The sequence below is a fragment of the Rhamphochromis longiceps genome, linkage group LG4 (genome assembly GCF_057381845.1).
Source record: "Rhamphochromis longiceps isolate RC_006_pf linkage group LG4, R_longiceps_female_GT1.1, whole genome shotgun sequence".
Classification (NCBI taxonomy): domain Eukaryota; kingdom Metazoa; phylum Chordata; class Actinopteri; order Cichliformes; family Cichlidae; genus Rhamphochromis; species Rhamphochromis longiceps.
Window position 1 is genome coordinate 18,437,638 of NC_140560.1, and position 17,654 is coordinate 18,455,291.

Below are 17,654 nucleotides of genomic sequence, written 5' to 3' on the forward strand. Positions count from 1 at the left end.
AAAAAACAAAAAAACAAAAAACCAAAAATGTATGCTGAAGCATGCGCAAATCATGAAACACATTTATGGTGTACGTCTGTGCTGCAGCACGGGGTGCTTCCACTACATGTGAGGGCTAAACGAATGTGCAGAAATATGACCAAACCCCGACACTTTGTTTACTGAATCTTCTAAAGACACACACACACACACACACACACACACACACACACACACACACACGCGCGCGCACGCGTATATACCCCAAAAGCCAAATGCAACAGTTGCACTAGTCATGCAATACTAATATTTTAACTAATGGATAAATATTGAAACATAACATAAAACTGTTTCAAAAGTTCCGTGAATTCAAAGTAAAAGCTAAACTTTGTAGTCACAAGACCTAGCCTGCAGTGAAATCCACAGCTAGTTTGGGTCACAGATCAGGTCTTATGTAACACCATGTCAGCCTCCAACTTAAAAAAAAAAAAAAAAAAGGGAGGGGGGGGGGGGGGGGGGGGGGGGGGGGGGGGTAAGTGACCCAGTGATCCAAAGCTACATGTCCACTCTCAAGTCCACTCTGACATCGACCTCAATCCCCATGGCGCTGAACGGGGATTACGATAAAGAAAATAGGTTGGGCAAGGACGGTCTTTTGTTTGCTTTGGACTGCAAGAAAAACAGAACTGTGGGAAAAATCTTGTTGTTTTGTTCCATAAATTAAAAAAAAAAATACACGAATCCACTTTAATTAAAAACATAACCATGCAAAAAGTGCAAGTAAAAAGTACAAGTGTGATGGCATCTGTAAAACTCCTTAAATTCATAAAAGAAGTAAAGTAGCAATAGAACTTTGCCAAATTACACATGTTGTATTATCTCTCAGTCTGTTTCTATTTTATTATTTCAGTGTCTCCCAAAATTAAAGGATGCACTGGTCAATGAACACGCTTCCCTTGACTCCGTATATGGAGCTGGGTGTACAATCACTGAGCGGCCTTCTGTGGACTCTACTGCTTTTGTTTCTTTGGCACTGTTATCGGATGGGCTCCGATCTGCCAATCCCAGGCCATGCGCATGCTGGAAAGCTCAAGTCAAGCTCAAGGAGGTCCATGATGTCCCGTAGCGGTAGCTGTATTGGAACAAAGTGCAGTGCACGATCCAAGCTGTCCAGGAGCGATCAAATTAGTCCCTTTATTTCCATGGAAACAGTGGAAGACGATGAGCAGGGACAGGGCTACCTCACCCCAGTGCTGAGTCATGCCTTGTTCCCTGCCCAGGCATCTGCAGAAGCCAAGAAGTTGTACACAGCCCTGCAGCAGTATGCCAAACGCTACAGTTGGGTGGGCATGGGCCGCATTCATAAGGGCCTCCGCGAGCAGGTATGCTTCCAAGTGGACTGCAAGAGTTGTTCCACAATGGTTTAAGATTTACAGCTGCATTCTTGAAGCCAAAAAAACCAAAAGAAAACTCTGCCAAGAAATAATCACAGCTTTTTCATTTGTCTCACTTTAGGTCAGACTAAATGATCACTCTGCTATACAGAAGCCTCATCTCTTCTTTCTGCCAGATGTTCCAAGTGTGCCTTTCTTCCCACGTGACGCTCATCGACATGACATTGAAGTCTTGGAAGCCAACTACCCTGCAATCTTGGCTGAATTCCAGGCTGTTTACCAGAAGGGCATTGACTCAAAATTAGGCTGGACCTGTGTAGGACCAAAGGTATGCAATAAAATCCTTCAGGCCAACTGGGAGAAAGTGATATAATGCACCATCCAAAAATAATTATCTGTCATTCAAAATACCATGGAATGAACTTGGTAAGTCCTGGAAATCTACTACACTTCCTGAGATATATTTTAGTATGATGGCATTTTTCTGATTATTCATTATTTTTTCACTGTTTTTTTCTTTTTTTTGGCTCATAATGTACAGTTGTGGTCTCTAGTTTACTCTCATCAAAGACATGAATGCCCTGTTAATTTGGGACATTTAATGATTTATCTGAACTGTCCTTTTTCCAGGGTGCCATGTTTGTACAGCACACATGTTTAATGACTAAAAAAAACAAGAACTGGGTGCACAAGTTTGAATTTATTTTGGATCTTCTCTAATCCACAGCATAAAAAGTATGCTGACAGCCTCAGAGTAAAAGTGAAATTTGTTTAAATCAAGTTGCACATCAGTGCTTTTGATTGCCATTAACAAGCTTCTGACAAAATTCTGGCCAGATATTTGTCTATTCGTCTTGGTAGAATTGGTAGAGTAAATTGAAACAGTTTTTTCTGGCTTGGACCCAGTTTTGTGACTAAATTTCAGTCGAGTTCAAAGGTGTTGATTTTGGAGCAGGGACTTCTTTCTAGCTTGGCACCCTCTCAGTTCATGGCAATGTAAAACTGGCTTCATCTCATCTGAGGGTGGCAGTTTGTGCCTACTTGGCAAAGTGGTGACACATCTGCATAACTATTGTTCTGAGTATTGGTCAGTCAAGCTGTAGCTGGTTATTATCACCAATGAGAAGTTAATAGACCTGGACCTTGTCATGTTAATGGGGATTACAGAAGCTTCAGCACCACTTATTAAAATATTAAAGTGAGTACTTGTATATATTTGAGCCCGTATGCATACTTTTGTGTGGATTCGATAAAATCCAAAATAAAATGAAATGTGTGGACCCAGTTCTTGTTTTCTAAGGCAATTAAAGAGGTGTGCTGTAAAATCATCCCACCCTGGAAAAAGAACAGTTCCAAGAAATCATTAAAATCCCCAAATTACTATGACTTCATGCCCATGATGAGTGGATGTAAGCTTGTGATCGGAACTGTTAGAAAAAAAAGATCTGTATCAAATGTTAAACATGGACTTTTATCTTTTTCAGGGCCAAGCTGTGTTTCCTTTGTACAGCGCTGGTGTCTCTGTGGCAGGAAACTGCCGTGCCTGTCCCTGCACCTACCGGACACTTCTGTCTTTACGTACTTTTATAAACAGCAACTCATTGGGATCAGCAGGATTTTGGCTGCTGGGCCCTGGAGCAACTTTGGGAAGCACATATGGACCCACTAATACACGCCTGCGTTGTCATCTTGGTATGTAATGGACTTATAGTTATTGTGGATAATGGAATCTGTTTATTCTGTTGTAACTATCCACACTACACTAATACATGGATTTATCCTCCTCAACCTAATGACCTGTTTTTATGATATTTACATCAAAGTACACACACACACACACACACACACACACACACACACACACACACACACACACACACACACACACACACACACACACACACTGGTTTATCACCTGTAGGACTTGACTTCAGGGTATGTATGTGTGTGTATTGCAGGAACTACCTCAAGTTATGTAAATTATTAGTTCATTATAGATAATGCACTGTGCGAGCAAAAACAAAGCAGTATTATTGGATTTAAGATTGAAAAGGTGGAACTGTTTGGGTGCACATAATAAATTGTTGTCAGACTTCGCTGCACTATAGAGAAATACAAGAAAAAACAGAGTAAATACTAAACCATTGCATAATGTGATACTTCTCTGGTCAGGGTTGAGGTTCAGTTCCCTCTCGTCATTTTTGTAATGTGATCCATCTGGCTATAATCCTTGCTGCTTTAAATAAAAACAGGGTTGGAAGCCATGCCCTTTTAAGTAAAGGGGAAAGCATAATGCTGTGTTTTTAAAACCAAAGCTGAAAGACAGACGTCGCTGTTGTAGGTCTGCAGACTCCACCCCTGTGCGAGCTGGTGGTGGGAGGGGAGCCTCAGTGCTGGTCAGAAGGACACTGCCTCCTGGTTGATGACTCCTTCCTTCACACTGTCTCCCACAAGGGTCAGTGAGTCACAAATGGCTTTGACAAATGAATTAATTTGTGATCTATTAGCTTATTGCATTTATTAATTAACATATGACCAAATGTTAAGATGTAAAATGTGGTGGGTAATTAAAAAAAAAGATTCCTGATCAATTTTTATGAATTGTTTTAGATAAGTATAAACAGCTATTACATTTTTTAAATGCTAAAACTATATCTCCGTCTCCTTTGAAAGGCCCTCCAGATTCTAGACCCAGCGTCATTTTAAGTGTGGACCTTTGGCATCCAAATGTGGCTGCAGCAGAGAGACAAGCCCTGGACTTCATGTTCAGCCCTGAACTCTAAAATGTTTTTGTTTATCTGTGTACTTGTATACAACATGAAGAGATGCCTTACATTAGACCTGGTAGTCCTGGGACATGCATCTCATTCCAGTAAATTAACCGCTGTGTGAATCTGCCCCAAGAATTACACAAGCCATTAGCCATGCTTTCAAGTGCTGTTGGATTTAGGGTCTACACCGAGATTTACCACATGAATGCATTACATTGTTGTTATAGGCTGGATGCTAGGCCACAAACTAAGCATCACTTGAAAGCACAAAGAGCAGATCCAGTGTTAGCAACTTGGCATCATAACTTTATGCATGTGAAAACTACTGGAGTTTATTTTCAACTGTTGATGCATGTGCAGATATGCTATGGGAATGATTCAACCAGAAAAACTGTGAAAAAAAAAGATAAATATTACAATTGTAATATAAAATGATTTTTATTTTCCAAAATTATTGCCAAAAATATTTTGACTAATATATACTGTGGTTCTTTCTTTCCCTACATACAGTCCTCTGTGTATGCTTGTATATTTCTATCTAGAAGTGCTTTCCTATAGTTTTGTTTATAACTGATTGCCCTGCAGTGGTTTACATATTATACAACATATAGTACTGTGCAAAAGTCTTGATCCATCTGTCAGTTCTTTATATTTTACTAGGAAAATGGGACGAAGGTGCAGTGATTTATTGAAACATATAAGAACACACATGATAATTCAGTACATAAGGAATTGTAAAAAATAGAAAATACAAAACAGAATTGTAAAATTATAATAAGCTTAAAATTCAATACTTAATATAAACATGTTTATTCTTTGTAATAATAATAATAATAATAATAATGATGATGATGATGATGATGTGTGGCTCAAAAACTTTTGCACAGTCCTATATGAGGCTTTTGTCAATGCTGTTTGGAAATCAAAAACCAAATAAATGATCAAACCATTATTGTCTTGCTATATATAATCAGTCGGTACCAAGGGGCCCAAATATCATCTGGATGGACGGATGTACAGATGGCAGTATGCGTCTATGCTTTTATGCTGTTTACAAAATTCTGACCCACTATCTTAATGTCACACTGGAAACTGAGACTCATCAGGGAACATTTTTCCTGCGCAATGTAGTCTCAGTTCCCTTTTTTCAGCTGACAGGAGTAAGACTTACTGTGGTCTTCTGCAGCTGTAGTTGCTTTACAATTACATGTTATACATTCAGAGATGCTCTTTTGCATACCTTGGCTATAAGAAGTGGTTATTTAAGTCACCGTTGTCTTCCTTTAAGGAGTCTGACCATTCTCTTGTGACCTCTGCCATTTTCAGCTGGAGAACTGCCGCTCACTGGATATTTTCTCTTTTTTGGTCCATAGTCTGCAAACCTTAGACATGTTTAGGTGGGAAAATCACAGTGGATCAGCAGTTTATGAAATACTCAGACCACCGCATTCGACACTAACAACCAGGCCACGGTGTAAGTTCTTCATGACAGTTTCTACATGCCTAAATGCAATAAGTTGCTGCATTGAATATTTGAATATTCTTATTTGTATATATTTCAAAACTTAATTATTTAGGTGAAAATAATTATTTAGGGACATGGGCAAGTTTATAGTCTAAAAAAAGGTATGCAGTCTAAAACATATCACACAAACACTTTAATGAATGTGTCTTTTAATTCAATCATCATACTGAAACACATTTCCAATCATTTAGGTCATTTAGCCCTTTTTTGCTTCCTTTTTTTAGTCGGTAGATAAGAATTAGTGTGCCGATTTTGTCTTATCTGCCATCTGTTCCTGTGAGGGTCCCATGATGGGGATTACACTGACTGAACTAATCCATCCCAAAGAGGCAGATTATTCCCGAGACTGTTTAAATGCAGTTGTATGGGAATGATTCATTCAGCAGGGGACATTTACTGGGAAGAAATAATGAAGCTTTCACAGTCATTAGCAGATAGTATAACAATTTAAAAGCAAGTAAAAGAAGTTTTTTTCAAAATGAAGAGATATGAAACTTTATTAGTAAATATTTAAAAATAAAGTTAAACCTATATTGTAGAGATATTTGTATGCCACTAATGGCATATTGCAATATTATTAGTCATCCAGTCAGAAAGAATAATTAAGTAGTTTTTTTTCTGAAAATGTAACAAAGTTCTATAACACACATTATTTGTCATTACCAGCCTTGATATTAGTCTTTACAAACTCAACCATTACATGTAAGTCTGAAAGATGAAAATAGCCTTTGTCACATGCAAGAACTCACATGCTGTTCTTTTGTTATGCAACAGAATTAGCAACTAGAGGGATTTTCAAAAGTGAAAGATGTCTAATATGGAAAGTGGTTGAAAAATAAATCTCTGCTTACTATCACTGGGAGTCTGCTGTTTGGAAATTACATCAGTCATTGGTATTCAACTGTTCAATTGTTGAGAAAAATTTCCAGTAATAAATAAAATTCCATGGAAACAGCCATCCTTCAGAGGTTTATTACAGATTTTGCAATCTTGACTTTGAAGAGAAAAGATGCTGAATGATTTTTACCCAAGTCATCGCTGCAGAGAGAAAAATGGGATACAACAACTTCAACCTTTACACAACCTGCAGTCTGGAATAAAATATTTTTGAGAATACTGTCTATTTGCCATAACAGGCTGATCATAGTCCTGATCATAGAGGAAATAACTTCAAGCTGTGACTGTCAGTAAAGAACATATCACCCATCCCAGAGTAACATCTGTGCCCTGTTCTTCTTTTTCCCAATACAGCTGAGCCTGACTGAGCTCATGAGAGCAGACAGCAGACAGTGGAGACACAACCAAAGAGCAAAACATTACAACAACATGTATAAATAATACTCATCATTCAATAAATATCACATTTTTTTTTACACATATACAAAACATTGTATTAATTATGTTAATTTGGTCATGGAAAATGATGATTATTAATTTTTGTAACTATTTTGTTTCAGATATTAATTTAAAGGTGCCAAAGCAAAAAAACCAAACAAACAACAAAAAACAAAAACAACAATATATATATATATATATATTTTTTACAATGGTGCATCTCTACCACAATCATCACATATGTTTTAATTATCTCACATGTCACAGAGCAATAAAGAAACCTAATCTCTGATGTTTTATCCAAATAAGGCAAGAACACAGCACCACTTAGACGACACCTCCTGTCTGGTGATTAGCAGTAAAACTGGGGAAATGCATGTATCTGTTCAGGGAATACAATAATTAGCATGTCAGTAAACTCCACTGCTAAGTTAAACTGAAAATCAATGACCTTTTGTAGTTTGACATGAATTGCAATCCTTTTTCTGAGCCAAAAACAAGAATTTCAGCTAAACATGCAGAACTAATATAGGTGAAAATGTCCAGGAAGGAATTCATGCAATGTAAATCACTTCCAGCATGAAATATCGGTATGCACCGCAGCCCACCAAGTCTGTCCAGATCATAAATTAACTTAATATACTGTAGAGTTGCTATTTTTAATATTTTATATTTATTTATAAATTTTAAAAATCAAACAATGACACAGATACAACCTGTCATTTTTTTAAACTTGGACACGTTCAGGGCATTAAGAAAGAAGGGGACAAGTGACAAATACACAAAATCAGGTCTGGCTTTCTAGAGCTAACAAATTTTGACAATAGCAAATCCATAAATTAATAAGTAAGATTTAAAAAAAATAATGAGTGCCACATATTCTAGCAGTGATGCAGGAGCCCATTACCAGAAATTACAAAATAACAATAACAGAAAACGTAATAAAAATACATCCGCTCCTTTCTTCATTCCTTTGTTCTCATTTCTGTGACATCATTTTCACAAACTCTGTAAAGAAAATAAACATAGTTTCTATAAGCTATGTTCTTCTTGCTCCATAAAGCTACAAATATTTATTCATTCTTATGTAAATGTCGCAGCCTTGCAGCAGCATTATTGATGACATAGATTTGCCAGCAAGATTGAAATATCGGTAAATACGTGTGTAATAAGTTTTTCTACCGAGGACTGTCACAGTATTAGGAAGACAAATTTTGAATATGTTTTTGTCACAACAACAAAAGCTTAAGTTAAACTAATTTCCTTTTCCTTGAGGTGAGTGTTGTTATAAATTGGCACTATATCAGTTAAAACTAAGCTGAATGCACAACTTCTTCTTTCTTTAAGTTTCCTGTTTCACAGTTATAGTAATAGTAATATTATTATGTGAGGCAACACAAAATAATATAAAAAGTTGCTGTAAAATGAAATTATTTTTTTGTGGTCTGTTTGTTTAACTTACCCTCAAAGTCAACTGTTCCATCACCATTGTCGTCAGCCTCCTTGACCACTGCATTGATTTCATTTTTGCTGGTTTGTTTGCCCAACAACTTCAACATAGCATGTTTCATCTCATCAGAAGTGATAGCACCATCGCCATCTAAATCAAACTGCAGAAAAGAGGAAGAAGCCATCCAAATATTGCAAACCTTTTAGAGTTCTGCTGCATGAGTTTCATGCTCTAACAAAGTTTTTTAAAGTAAGTTAATGCACTGTCCACCATGGGGTGCCAAAGACCACAAAGTGAGTCAAAGGTGTGCTTACCTCTTTGAAAGCATCTTTGAGTTCCTTCAAACCAATCATCCCTGCAGTTTCATCCAGAAGCTTGGGGGTCATTAGGGCGACAAAATCCTCAAAGTCCACCCGCCCCCCAACTGCAATAAGATTTCGATAACATAGTTTAAGCAGGGCATTTGTCTTCCTGTGATGATGGACTAGAATGAAATACTTTACAATAGTGTTTCTATGGGTTTCATAAATGTCCATATGTACACACACTGACATAGAATGAGCCAAATGATCATAAAATGCATTATGATGACTAATGTTATTATACCCATATGAAACAGGAAATGTCAGCTTTAATGAACCATTTTCAAGTCAAGTTTCCAGAAACTTTAAGAAGAAATGATGCCATGTTTCTATTTGTGTTTGTAGAAAAATAATAAAAGAAAAAGCGAAAAAAAAAACCCATAATCAACAAATATGGGACTTTATTACATATTTAAAAAAGTCAAATGTGTGTCACAGAAAAAAAGGTGTTTTTTAATGTCACTGTTATATTTGTCTGTATTATTCTTCATAAAATGTGATAGTTAGACTTCGTTTTCTTCAGTTAATAAACTGTAGGTTTTAGTTTTACTTTGTTGTCACATTACTCACGGTTCATGTTGATGTTTTGGCTCAGTTCTATCAGCTCCATTTCAGTTGGCATATAACCCATGGTCCTCATCAAGTTCCCCAAGTCTTTACAGCTTATTAAACCATCCTTGTCCTTATCAAACTCTACAAAAGCTTCACGTAACTCTGTGGAGCATACAATTTGAGGAAAAGTGAGAAATGTAAAGAATTATACAACCCTTTATAAAGTAAATATGAAAGCTTAACATATAATTACCTTCTATCTCATCATGTGTAAGTGCTCTTGACTGCAAAACAGTTTAAATGAAAATGATATTAGTAATGCTTCAGTAGTGCCACAAATTTGACCTATTTGGTAAACATTAGCCTCAATGAAGCACTCTTCATCTGTTGTTCTTGGACAGATGTTACCAAATCACGCAACACATTCTCATCCCTGGGGACAAACGACTCTTTCTAAAAGTAACAGTCATGCATGCTGTGCATTTCTGCAATGCTCCTTAAGCTCTGCATATATAATCATGTTCCCTGTATAATAAGAACACCCATAACACATTAGCTGAAACTGCTTTTGTTCAATGACTTTAAGATCTGTAAGTGTGTATAACTTATTTAAACATTACTGCAATAAAATATTGTAAGCTAAGAAGTGAGAGGGAGTCATTGTCACTCAGACATGATAAATGAAAATCTTTAATACAATTGTGTGAGTGAAATACATTCATAGTTGTTTATGTAATTATACTTTTGTCTGGGATATTCTTCTAACAGTTGCTATCTTTATTCCTGAATGGTACATTTTTAGCATGTATTATTATGTTCATATACACCCTTGCATGGCATGTTCTTTAGCTACAGCATCTATCTGATCAAATTTCCTGTGCAGAATGTCCTGTGTAGATCATAGCCTTCATTTGGTTAAGCTATGCTTGTTAGAATTATGTATAAAGTGTCTTATTACTATGAAATTAGAAAATGTATTCAAAGAAAATGAGAGAAAAGCATTCTGGTGAGGAACCAAGCAAAAATCGGCCTTAGAATTAGTTCTTTAAGCCTGTTTCCTCATTAGCTGAAAATTCTACGATATAAAAATTACCATAGGAACCAAAACAACTATTCCAAAAAAATAATGAATTTCTGTTGACAGAGAAAAAGAAGAGAAATTTAAATAGACTTACTTTTAATCTGCCATTTAGAAATTTAAGATAAAGCCATAAAGTCACAGGATCAAACTGAAATCATATGTTTACTTACATGTCTCCTTTTGCCTCCTTTGAGAAAGATGCAGGGCTGTTTAAGACTCATGATGCCAGATTCAGTCAAGATCCCCGAGCTATGTGTATTTGTGAATTTCTTTCTTATAAAACTATAAATTCCTTCTGTTTTTAGTGTGAGCGAGTGAGAGTATGTGTGTGTGTGTGTATGAACTGAGATCAGCTGCGGTCCACATACGCCAGGCGAGGCAAGGGATGTCTCATATGGATTATCTCTGCCGCTTTGGTCTGGAAAAGAAAGATAGGCTTAAATGCTGTGCATATAGACATTTCACATATGTGTTCAAATGTTACCCTGTACATAAAAAAATAAGCTTTTTAATTTGTTACATCAGTTTTACTATCTACAATCTGCTTTCATTACATATTTAAAAAAAAAAAGTTTCTTATATGACCCCGCAGTTAATGCTTAGGATTAGTCATAGTCTCTACATGCAAACAATCAGCGAAAACAAAGAATCGCTGTGACTCTTACATGCTTTATATGAGAATACAGCAGTGTCCTGTTATATGACCATATAAACCAATGCTTTGTCAAAATTTTATGATGTGTGTAATGTCGTCAATCTGCATCATATTCTTAAGTCCTAACTCATAAATACACATTATTTGCTGCATCACATAATTTTAAATAAATAAGCACGTGACCAATGTGACGCCTCAAAATAAATACAGGAAAATGAGATTGTGGCAGCTAGCTCAGGCATCAGATATGTATTTAAAATTATACGTGTTTATATAACAGATTAACTGTATTCACCACATAAAATTGTCTTTGTGTAGTTATGTCATGTCCTGATGTCTTTTGTAAAAACTATTAATGAAATGAATATTAATCAGGGTTACATCATTTTCATGCTTGTAACATTTTCCAAATTGTTAAGCAGTAAATAGGTTTTGCCCATAATGACGCCAGACAAGAAGGACTGCCAGTAAGTTGGGTACCTAATAACCATCACTTTGTTAATAAAGACTTTTTTCTTGAGTTTCTCCTGATGTAATCAAAGTACCTTAAGTGGTAGTTTGTGTCATTGGATTTGTCCTTTTCTCCTTATTCATCATAAGTACAGGCTGGGGATTAGGAGAAACTGGTCAAAATTCAGCTGTTCATTAAATCATTTATTTTTAATGGAACAAAAATAAATATTAGGCTTGTGGGAAGTGAGGTAGCAAACTGAACATGTTTGTTAGTGAAAGCAGAAAGACAGGAATAAATTCCATGCAACATTTAGCTGCATTTTTATTTATATGACCCAGACAAATCTGCCCCTCCCACTTAAGATCTGAGAGCAGATATCCAGATGGTAAACTAGATATTTCTGCCCTGCTGTTGACTGGATGTTTTCCTTCATTAAAGCAACTGCGCTCTCTGGAAGAGTGTATGTGTGACAGAGCAAAGGCTGTGTCTCGATCAAAAGCCTGCATATATGAGTGTGTGTGGAAATGAGTGAATATGGCTTGTACTGTAAAGCACTTTGAGATAAATGTGACTGTAGTATTGTCACAATGGCCAGTGAGTCTTGAAGGTTTCCTGTTTTCTTGTTTTTTGAAACATGCAGTATCATCTTTAGAGACTTACTGCCCCGTCTCTACATACCTCTGGGACCACAGCTGTAGATGTGAAACTGCTTTAAAAAACGATCAGCACTACAAATACAAGTTCTTAAAACAGAAGGCACACATTTCACTGCACACATTTGAATGTCAGCAGGTGTCCAGGCCTGAAATGGTGAATACACTGTATGCAAACATAATCATAAGAACAAACAAACACTGACAAATCTAAAGTTTTAATGCTTTTTTCTTTCTGTAGGAGACAATTTCTAGAAATGTGGTGTTTAAATGTATTTTTTCTTTTATTTTTTAATCTTATGGCTCATTTTGATGATTAAAGACGCTTGACTAATGATGAAAGACAGAAAGGTTTTGCATATCATAGTTAAAATATCAGCAAGGCATGAAACTGAAATTTAACAAGCACAACCAAAAACATGTGCAAATGTGATTTTTTTTTAGTTTGAAACTTTTTTTTCCCCCACTATGCAAACTCACATCTTCCTGTGCAGATTAGGAAGGAGTAATAAGAAGCAGTTTAAATCTGGTTCACAGAGGTCAGAACTGAAACAGAATTAAACACCCGCAGTCGTCTGTCAGGATTTGAATCACAAATAATATGACTGTGTTTCCAAAGAAGCTGAGTCACTGTAGAAGATGTAAATCATTCTCAGTTGTTCATAAAGAAAGTCTGCATTGGGTGCTATAAATAATATACCAATTTTCAAATAATTTAAACCCTCCTTTGAGTGTATGCTTCAAATTTCTCAGAATATAACAAACAGACAATAACGCAGAACTAATTACAAAGAAACAATGCTGCTCTATTACGTGGAGACAATGCTGGTACATGTGATGTCCATGAATTTCTGTGCTTTTCAGTACAGAATCATGTCCTCATTCAGTGCCACCTGCTAACTGTTTTTGTCCCTTTTGTACAAAAATGTCTTCAATTTCTCTGAAGTGTTTATTGATTGTATATTACAGATAAAGGAAAATGCTTAATGTGAATTGAATTTGCCAAATTCACACATTAGTGAGACCCTCCACATCTTTACTTCTGTCTTAGCCTCTCAAGGATGTTCTTTTTATACTAAGCTATTGTTACTGATGAACGTCATTAGTTAAATGTTCCACTAGATGATTTTTTTATTAGCATTACACACCTTCTCAATTGATTAGTTGCCCCTGTCTCAACTTTTTAAAAATTAAATGATCTTTGACCATGACTACATGAATGATCCAGCAATGGCCTCTTATCTTTAAAAAAAAAAAGTCAAATAAGGTGCATAAGAAGGTGGTTTGTACTGTCACCTTACTGCAAGAAGGTCCTGGGTTTGTATCCATGTTGGGCCTTTTCTATGTGAAACTTGCATGTTCTCCCTGTGCCTGTGGGTTCTCACCCTGGACTTCTACTTCCCCTCACAGTCCAAAGAGATGCTTTTCATGTAAACTGATTATTCTAAATCCTCAGGATGACAAACACACTGACTTCTTTCTGCCATGTGAGTGCTTCTGCTTCTTCACTATGAAGAAACACTGTCTCTGCTGTGTATTACTGTTCCAGAGACACATTAAATTAATCAAATCCTGATGCAAATGCAAATGTGTGAAGTGTACTTCTGTCCTGCTGACCCATCTTATACTTTGTGTTGCTCATCAGAGCAGCAGTGGAGAATCTTCAGGCTCAGGATGACAAACACACTCATTCTGCTGCTGTTTGCTTTCTTTCCGCCATGTGAGTGCTTCTGCTTCTTACTGTTCCATCATTAACCAGGAAAACTGTGTCAGTCAGGTGTTACAGGTCAGAATTTGGAGTCCATTCCTTCCAGTCCTGTAATGAAAAGGCCCGGGGAGACTCTCAGTCTCTCCTGCAGGGGATCTGGTTCTGAATTTACCTGCTGTGCTATGAGCTGGATAAGACAACAACCAGGAAAAGGACTGGAATGGATAGGAAACCTTCCAGCAACAACAAATATGCGAGTAGTTTGAGTGGACGTATAGAAGTCAGTAGAGATGACAGCAACTACATAGTGTATCTGAGGCTTTCCAACTTAAAGCCAGAGGACTCTGCTGTGTATTACTGTGCCAGACACACAGTGGTTTAAGTAATGAGAGGCTATATAAAACCTTCAGCCATACAGTTTTACAGGAATCTACAGTGGGCAGTAGATGATCAAGAATATAATGTTCATCTCACTGACATGATAATGCTTGTGATTCTTCCACGTGTGAATACAAATTTAAAAAATGCAATAACCTCTAACAAACATATCAGAGAATAAATGTATAAATACATTTAAACACTAGCAATCAACCATCAATATTTTGAGTCTACCTTGAGTCTGTATGTTTCAAGAACATAGCTTTAAAAAACATGTGTTGTTTGTTTTTTATTTTGAGATAGAGAACTTAGTTCAAGTATTTTACTTGTCTCTTTCCTAGGTGTTCCAGAGAAAAGGATGTTGATCCTCAAACAGTGAATAAAAGCAAACACATCTGGAAGTATTTAAAACATGCTTTAGTCAGAGAGTTTATCAGTGCAAGAGACAACAGCAGGGTCAAACAGTCATTTCCCTTTTTCCTAAACATTTTCCTTGAAGCTTTCATGAGGAGGACCAACGATGAGAAAGAGGAAAAACATTGACATACAATCCACATACACTACGCTACTTTACTTTCGTATTAATGAACAGTGTTGATGTGGATCTGCTGTGGTGAATATACAAGTTTTGAAATGTAGCATACAACAACGGTGTTTCATATAGATTTCTTCATCAGATTCAGTATAAGAGAACACGGCACCAGAAGAAACCCAAACTGAACTCTACTGAAACAGCAAAGATGATGTTTGTAGTATAATTTTTAAAGAACTGGGGCAAAGCATACCTGGATCAACAACTTAAAGATGAAACCTTCAGCAGAACCAAAGTCAGAGACGGCAGCTCTCTGTTCTGACTGAGTGGCGTGACTAAAAAGCAAAATCACCAGACACAACAGAAGCAGCATGGTGTATCTGAGACTATCCAGTGTAAAGCAAAACCAACCACAGTAACACAAATCATCAGGAGATATAAACATGAACCTGAACACTCTTAATATGAAACCACCAGAAGAGGAACCCTCAGAACACTCATCATCATCATCATCATCATCATCATCATCATCATCATCATCATCATCATCATCATCATTTATTTATTTATATAGCACTTTAAAAACACAGTGCATTGTACAGCAGGTAGATGAGGAACAATGAGGAAAGAGTGCAGTCTGCCCAGGCCTTTTCACTACAGGACTAGAAGGAATAGAGGCCATAGTCTGACATGTAACATGAAAACAGATGAGCCACCAGAAAGAGAGATCAAAATCAAAATGTTCTGGCATCAGTGACTGACCAACAGTAAACGTGTCCTGGTAAAAGATGAAACAATAAGAAGCAGAACAAATGCAGTGTTCTGTCAGGATTAGAATCACAAATAGTCCTTTGTTTCAAAAGAATTGAAACACTTTATAAATAGAACAACATTGTTTTTTCAAATCATTTAAACTCCTTTTTTTTTTTTAAGTAAAAACATCATTACTACTCTATAACTTTTATAAAATTTAAGAGTCAGGCAATTAAACTGACTCTATCACAAAGGGAGAATGTTGCTATATTACATGGAGACAAATGTTGCTACATAAAAGCTTGTGCTGAGAGATACCTGCGGCTCTCCTCGATACTATGTTCTTATTTTCTTTAATTCAATTCAATTCAATTCAAACACTTGGCCAGTACTGTATCATGTCCTAATTCAGTGCTGCCTGTCTGAATGGATGTTTACTTATACTTTTCTTTTACAAGTAGAACGTGAAAGAGAGTGTGATAATTACTATGTGTTTATCTTTTTATGGTCGAGTAAATCTTATAAAATATAACTACTGACTGTGAGGGAGTCGTATTATTTCTTCTGATATATATTATAGTTAGAAAAATATAATAATTAAAAAAGAAAACTGGATATCTGTGTTTAAAATGTCCTAAATGAAGGCAACATTAGATTCAGTGATAAGGAATAACAGCACCAGAGCCACACCTTCTTCATTAAATCCTGATGCAAATGCAAATGTGTGCAGTGTACTTCTTTCCTGCTGACCCATCTTGTACTTTGTGTTGATCATCAGAGCAGCAGTGGAGAATCTTCAGGCTCAAGATGACAAACACACTCACTGTGCTGCTGGTTGCTTTCTTTCTGCCATGTAAGTGCTTCTGCTTCTTCACTATGAAGAAACACTATGTCAGCCAGTCATTGAAGAACATCATTTCTGTTTTCATCTCCCCAGGTGTTACAGGTCAGAGTTTGGAGTCTGTTCCTTCCAGTCCTGTAATGAAAAGGCCTGGGGAGACTCTCAGTCTCTCCTGCAAGGGATCTGGTTCTGACTTTACCTGCTGTGGTATGAGCTGGATAAGACAACAACCAGGAAAAGGACTGGAATGGATCGGGGTTGGCCACAGACCTTCCAGCAACAACAGATATGCGAATAGTTTGATTGGACGTATAGAAGTCAGTAGAGATGACAGCAACTACATAGTGTATCTGAGCCTTTCCAACCTAAAGCCAGAGGACTCTGCTGTGTATTACTGTGCCAGAGACCCACAGTGGTTTAAGTAATGAGAGAGGCTTTACAAAAACCTTCAGACATACAGTTTCACAGGGATCTACAGGGGGCAGTAGATGATCAAAAATATGATGTTCAACTCATTGTCACAATAACACCTGTGATTCTACCATCTGTAAATACTAGGGGTGCAACGATACACAAAATTCACGGTTCGGTTCGATACTTTGGTGTCACGGTTCGATATTTTTTCGATACAAAAAAAAATGTTCATGCCTTTTTAATTTGTCATTTATTAAAATTATAAATATATATTTTAACACAAAAGTACAGTTTTTAAATTTAACCCTAACCCTTGTGCGTGTTGTTTTTTAGCTCGTCATATTGCAGCCACAGAAATTCTTTTGTCCATGAAACCATAAAGCTGCACTTTCTTTTTGCCTTATAGTCTGATTTGTCATAACTTCTCCGTTTTGTGGTAAGCTTTTCTTTGGCTGTCACTTCTTCACCCTGACCTGTCTTATTTGGCTCAGCAGAACTAAAATATATATCTGTCTGTGAAGGTTCTCAATCATCCAGGTCATCGTAGTGAAATATATATCCTGCCGCACTCACATAAGCTCAGCGATTCTCTGCGCGATCAACCTCTCACATGTTTAAGCTGCGGGAGATTTCACTTGTCATGTTTGCATAGTAAGCTAACAATTAATAAGACGATGTCAGAGGAATTGGTGCACAAATTATCATCACTCACAGATCAGTGCTGTCGCTCTCTATACACAGTTCGCGCGATTGCAAAGTGAAAGCAAAAAAACAAGCGCAAATTCAAACACGATTTCAATATGTCACATATTGACAG

At 36.7% G+C, this 17,654-nt stretch overlaps 2 protein-coding genes across 2 annotated transcripts; one reads left to right on the forward strand and one right to left on the reverse strand.

Annotated features, from left to right (window-relative positions):
- Positions 1-908: 908 nt before the first annotated feature.
- asphd1 (aspartate beta-hydroxylase domain containing 1) lies at positions 909-4,277 on the forward strand. Its single transcript, XM_085405162.1, has 5 exons — positions 909-1,361; positions 1,495-1,701; positions 2,858-3,065; positions 3,715-3,828; positions 4,047-4,277. The coding sequence occupies exons 1-5, from the start codon at positions 909-911 to the stop codon at positions 4,154-4,156; spliced, it is 1,092 nt and encodes a 363-aa protein (XP_085261288.1). The 3' UTR covers positions 4,157-4,277.
- Positions 4,278-7,983: 3,706 nt separating this feature from the next.
- On the reverse strand, positions 7,984-10,815 carry cabp5b (calcium binding protein 5b). The gene is made up of 6 exons (XM_085405163.1): positions 10,620-10,815; positions 9,622-9,652; positions 9,387-9,530; positions 8,769-8,878; positions 8,467-8,614; positions 7,984-8,012 (listed from the first exon to the last, which is right to left on the reverse strand). Exons 1-6 carry the CDS (start codon positions 10,668-10,670, stop codon positions 7,984-7,986), a joined length of 513 nt encoding a protein of 170 aa, XP_085261289.1. The 5' UTR covers positions 10,671-10,815.
- Between the last annotated feature and the right edge of the window lie 6,839 nt (positions 10,816-17,654).

What these genes read in the sequence shown, in the direction of transcription:
- asphd1 (XM_085405162.1), top strand. Translation starts at nt 909, where the DNA reads ATGCACTGGTCAATGAACACGCTTCCCTTGACTCCGTATATGGAGCTG. An exon ending in GGACCTGTGTAGGACCAAAG is followed by an intron (nt 1,702 to 2,857) that starts GTATGCAATAAA and finishes TATCTTTTTCAG; the next exon opens with GGCCAAGCTGTGTTTCCTTT. An exon ending in ACGCCTGCGTTGTCATCTTG is followed by an intron (nt 3,066 to 3,714) that starts GTATGTAATGGA and finishes TCGCTGTTGTAG; the next exon opens with GTCTGCAGACTCCACCCCTG.
- cabp5b (XM_085405163.1), bottom strand. Translation starts at nt 10,670, where the DNA reads ATGAGTCTTAAACAGCCCTGCATCTTTCTCAAAGGAGGCAAAAGGAGA. An exon ending in AAGGAGGCAAAAGGAGACAT is followed by an intron (nt 9,653 to 10,619) that starts GTAAGTAAACAT and finishes ACTGTTTTGCAG; the next exon opens with TCAAGAGCACTTACACATGA. An exon ending in TCAAAGATGCTTTCAAAGAG is followed by an intron (nt 8,615 to 8,768) that starts GTAAGCACACCT and finishes TCTTTTCTGCAG; the next exon opens with TTTGATTTAGATGGCGATGG.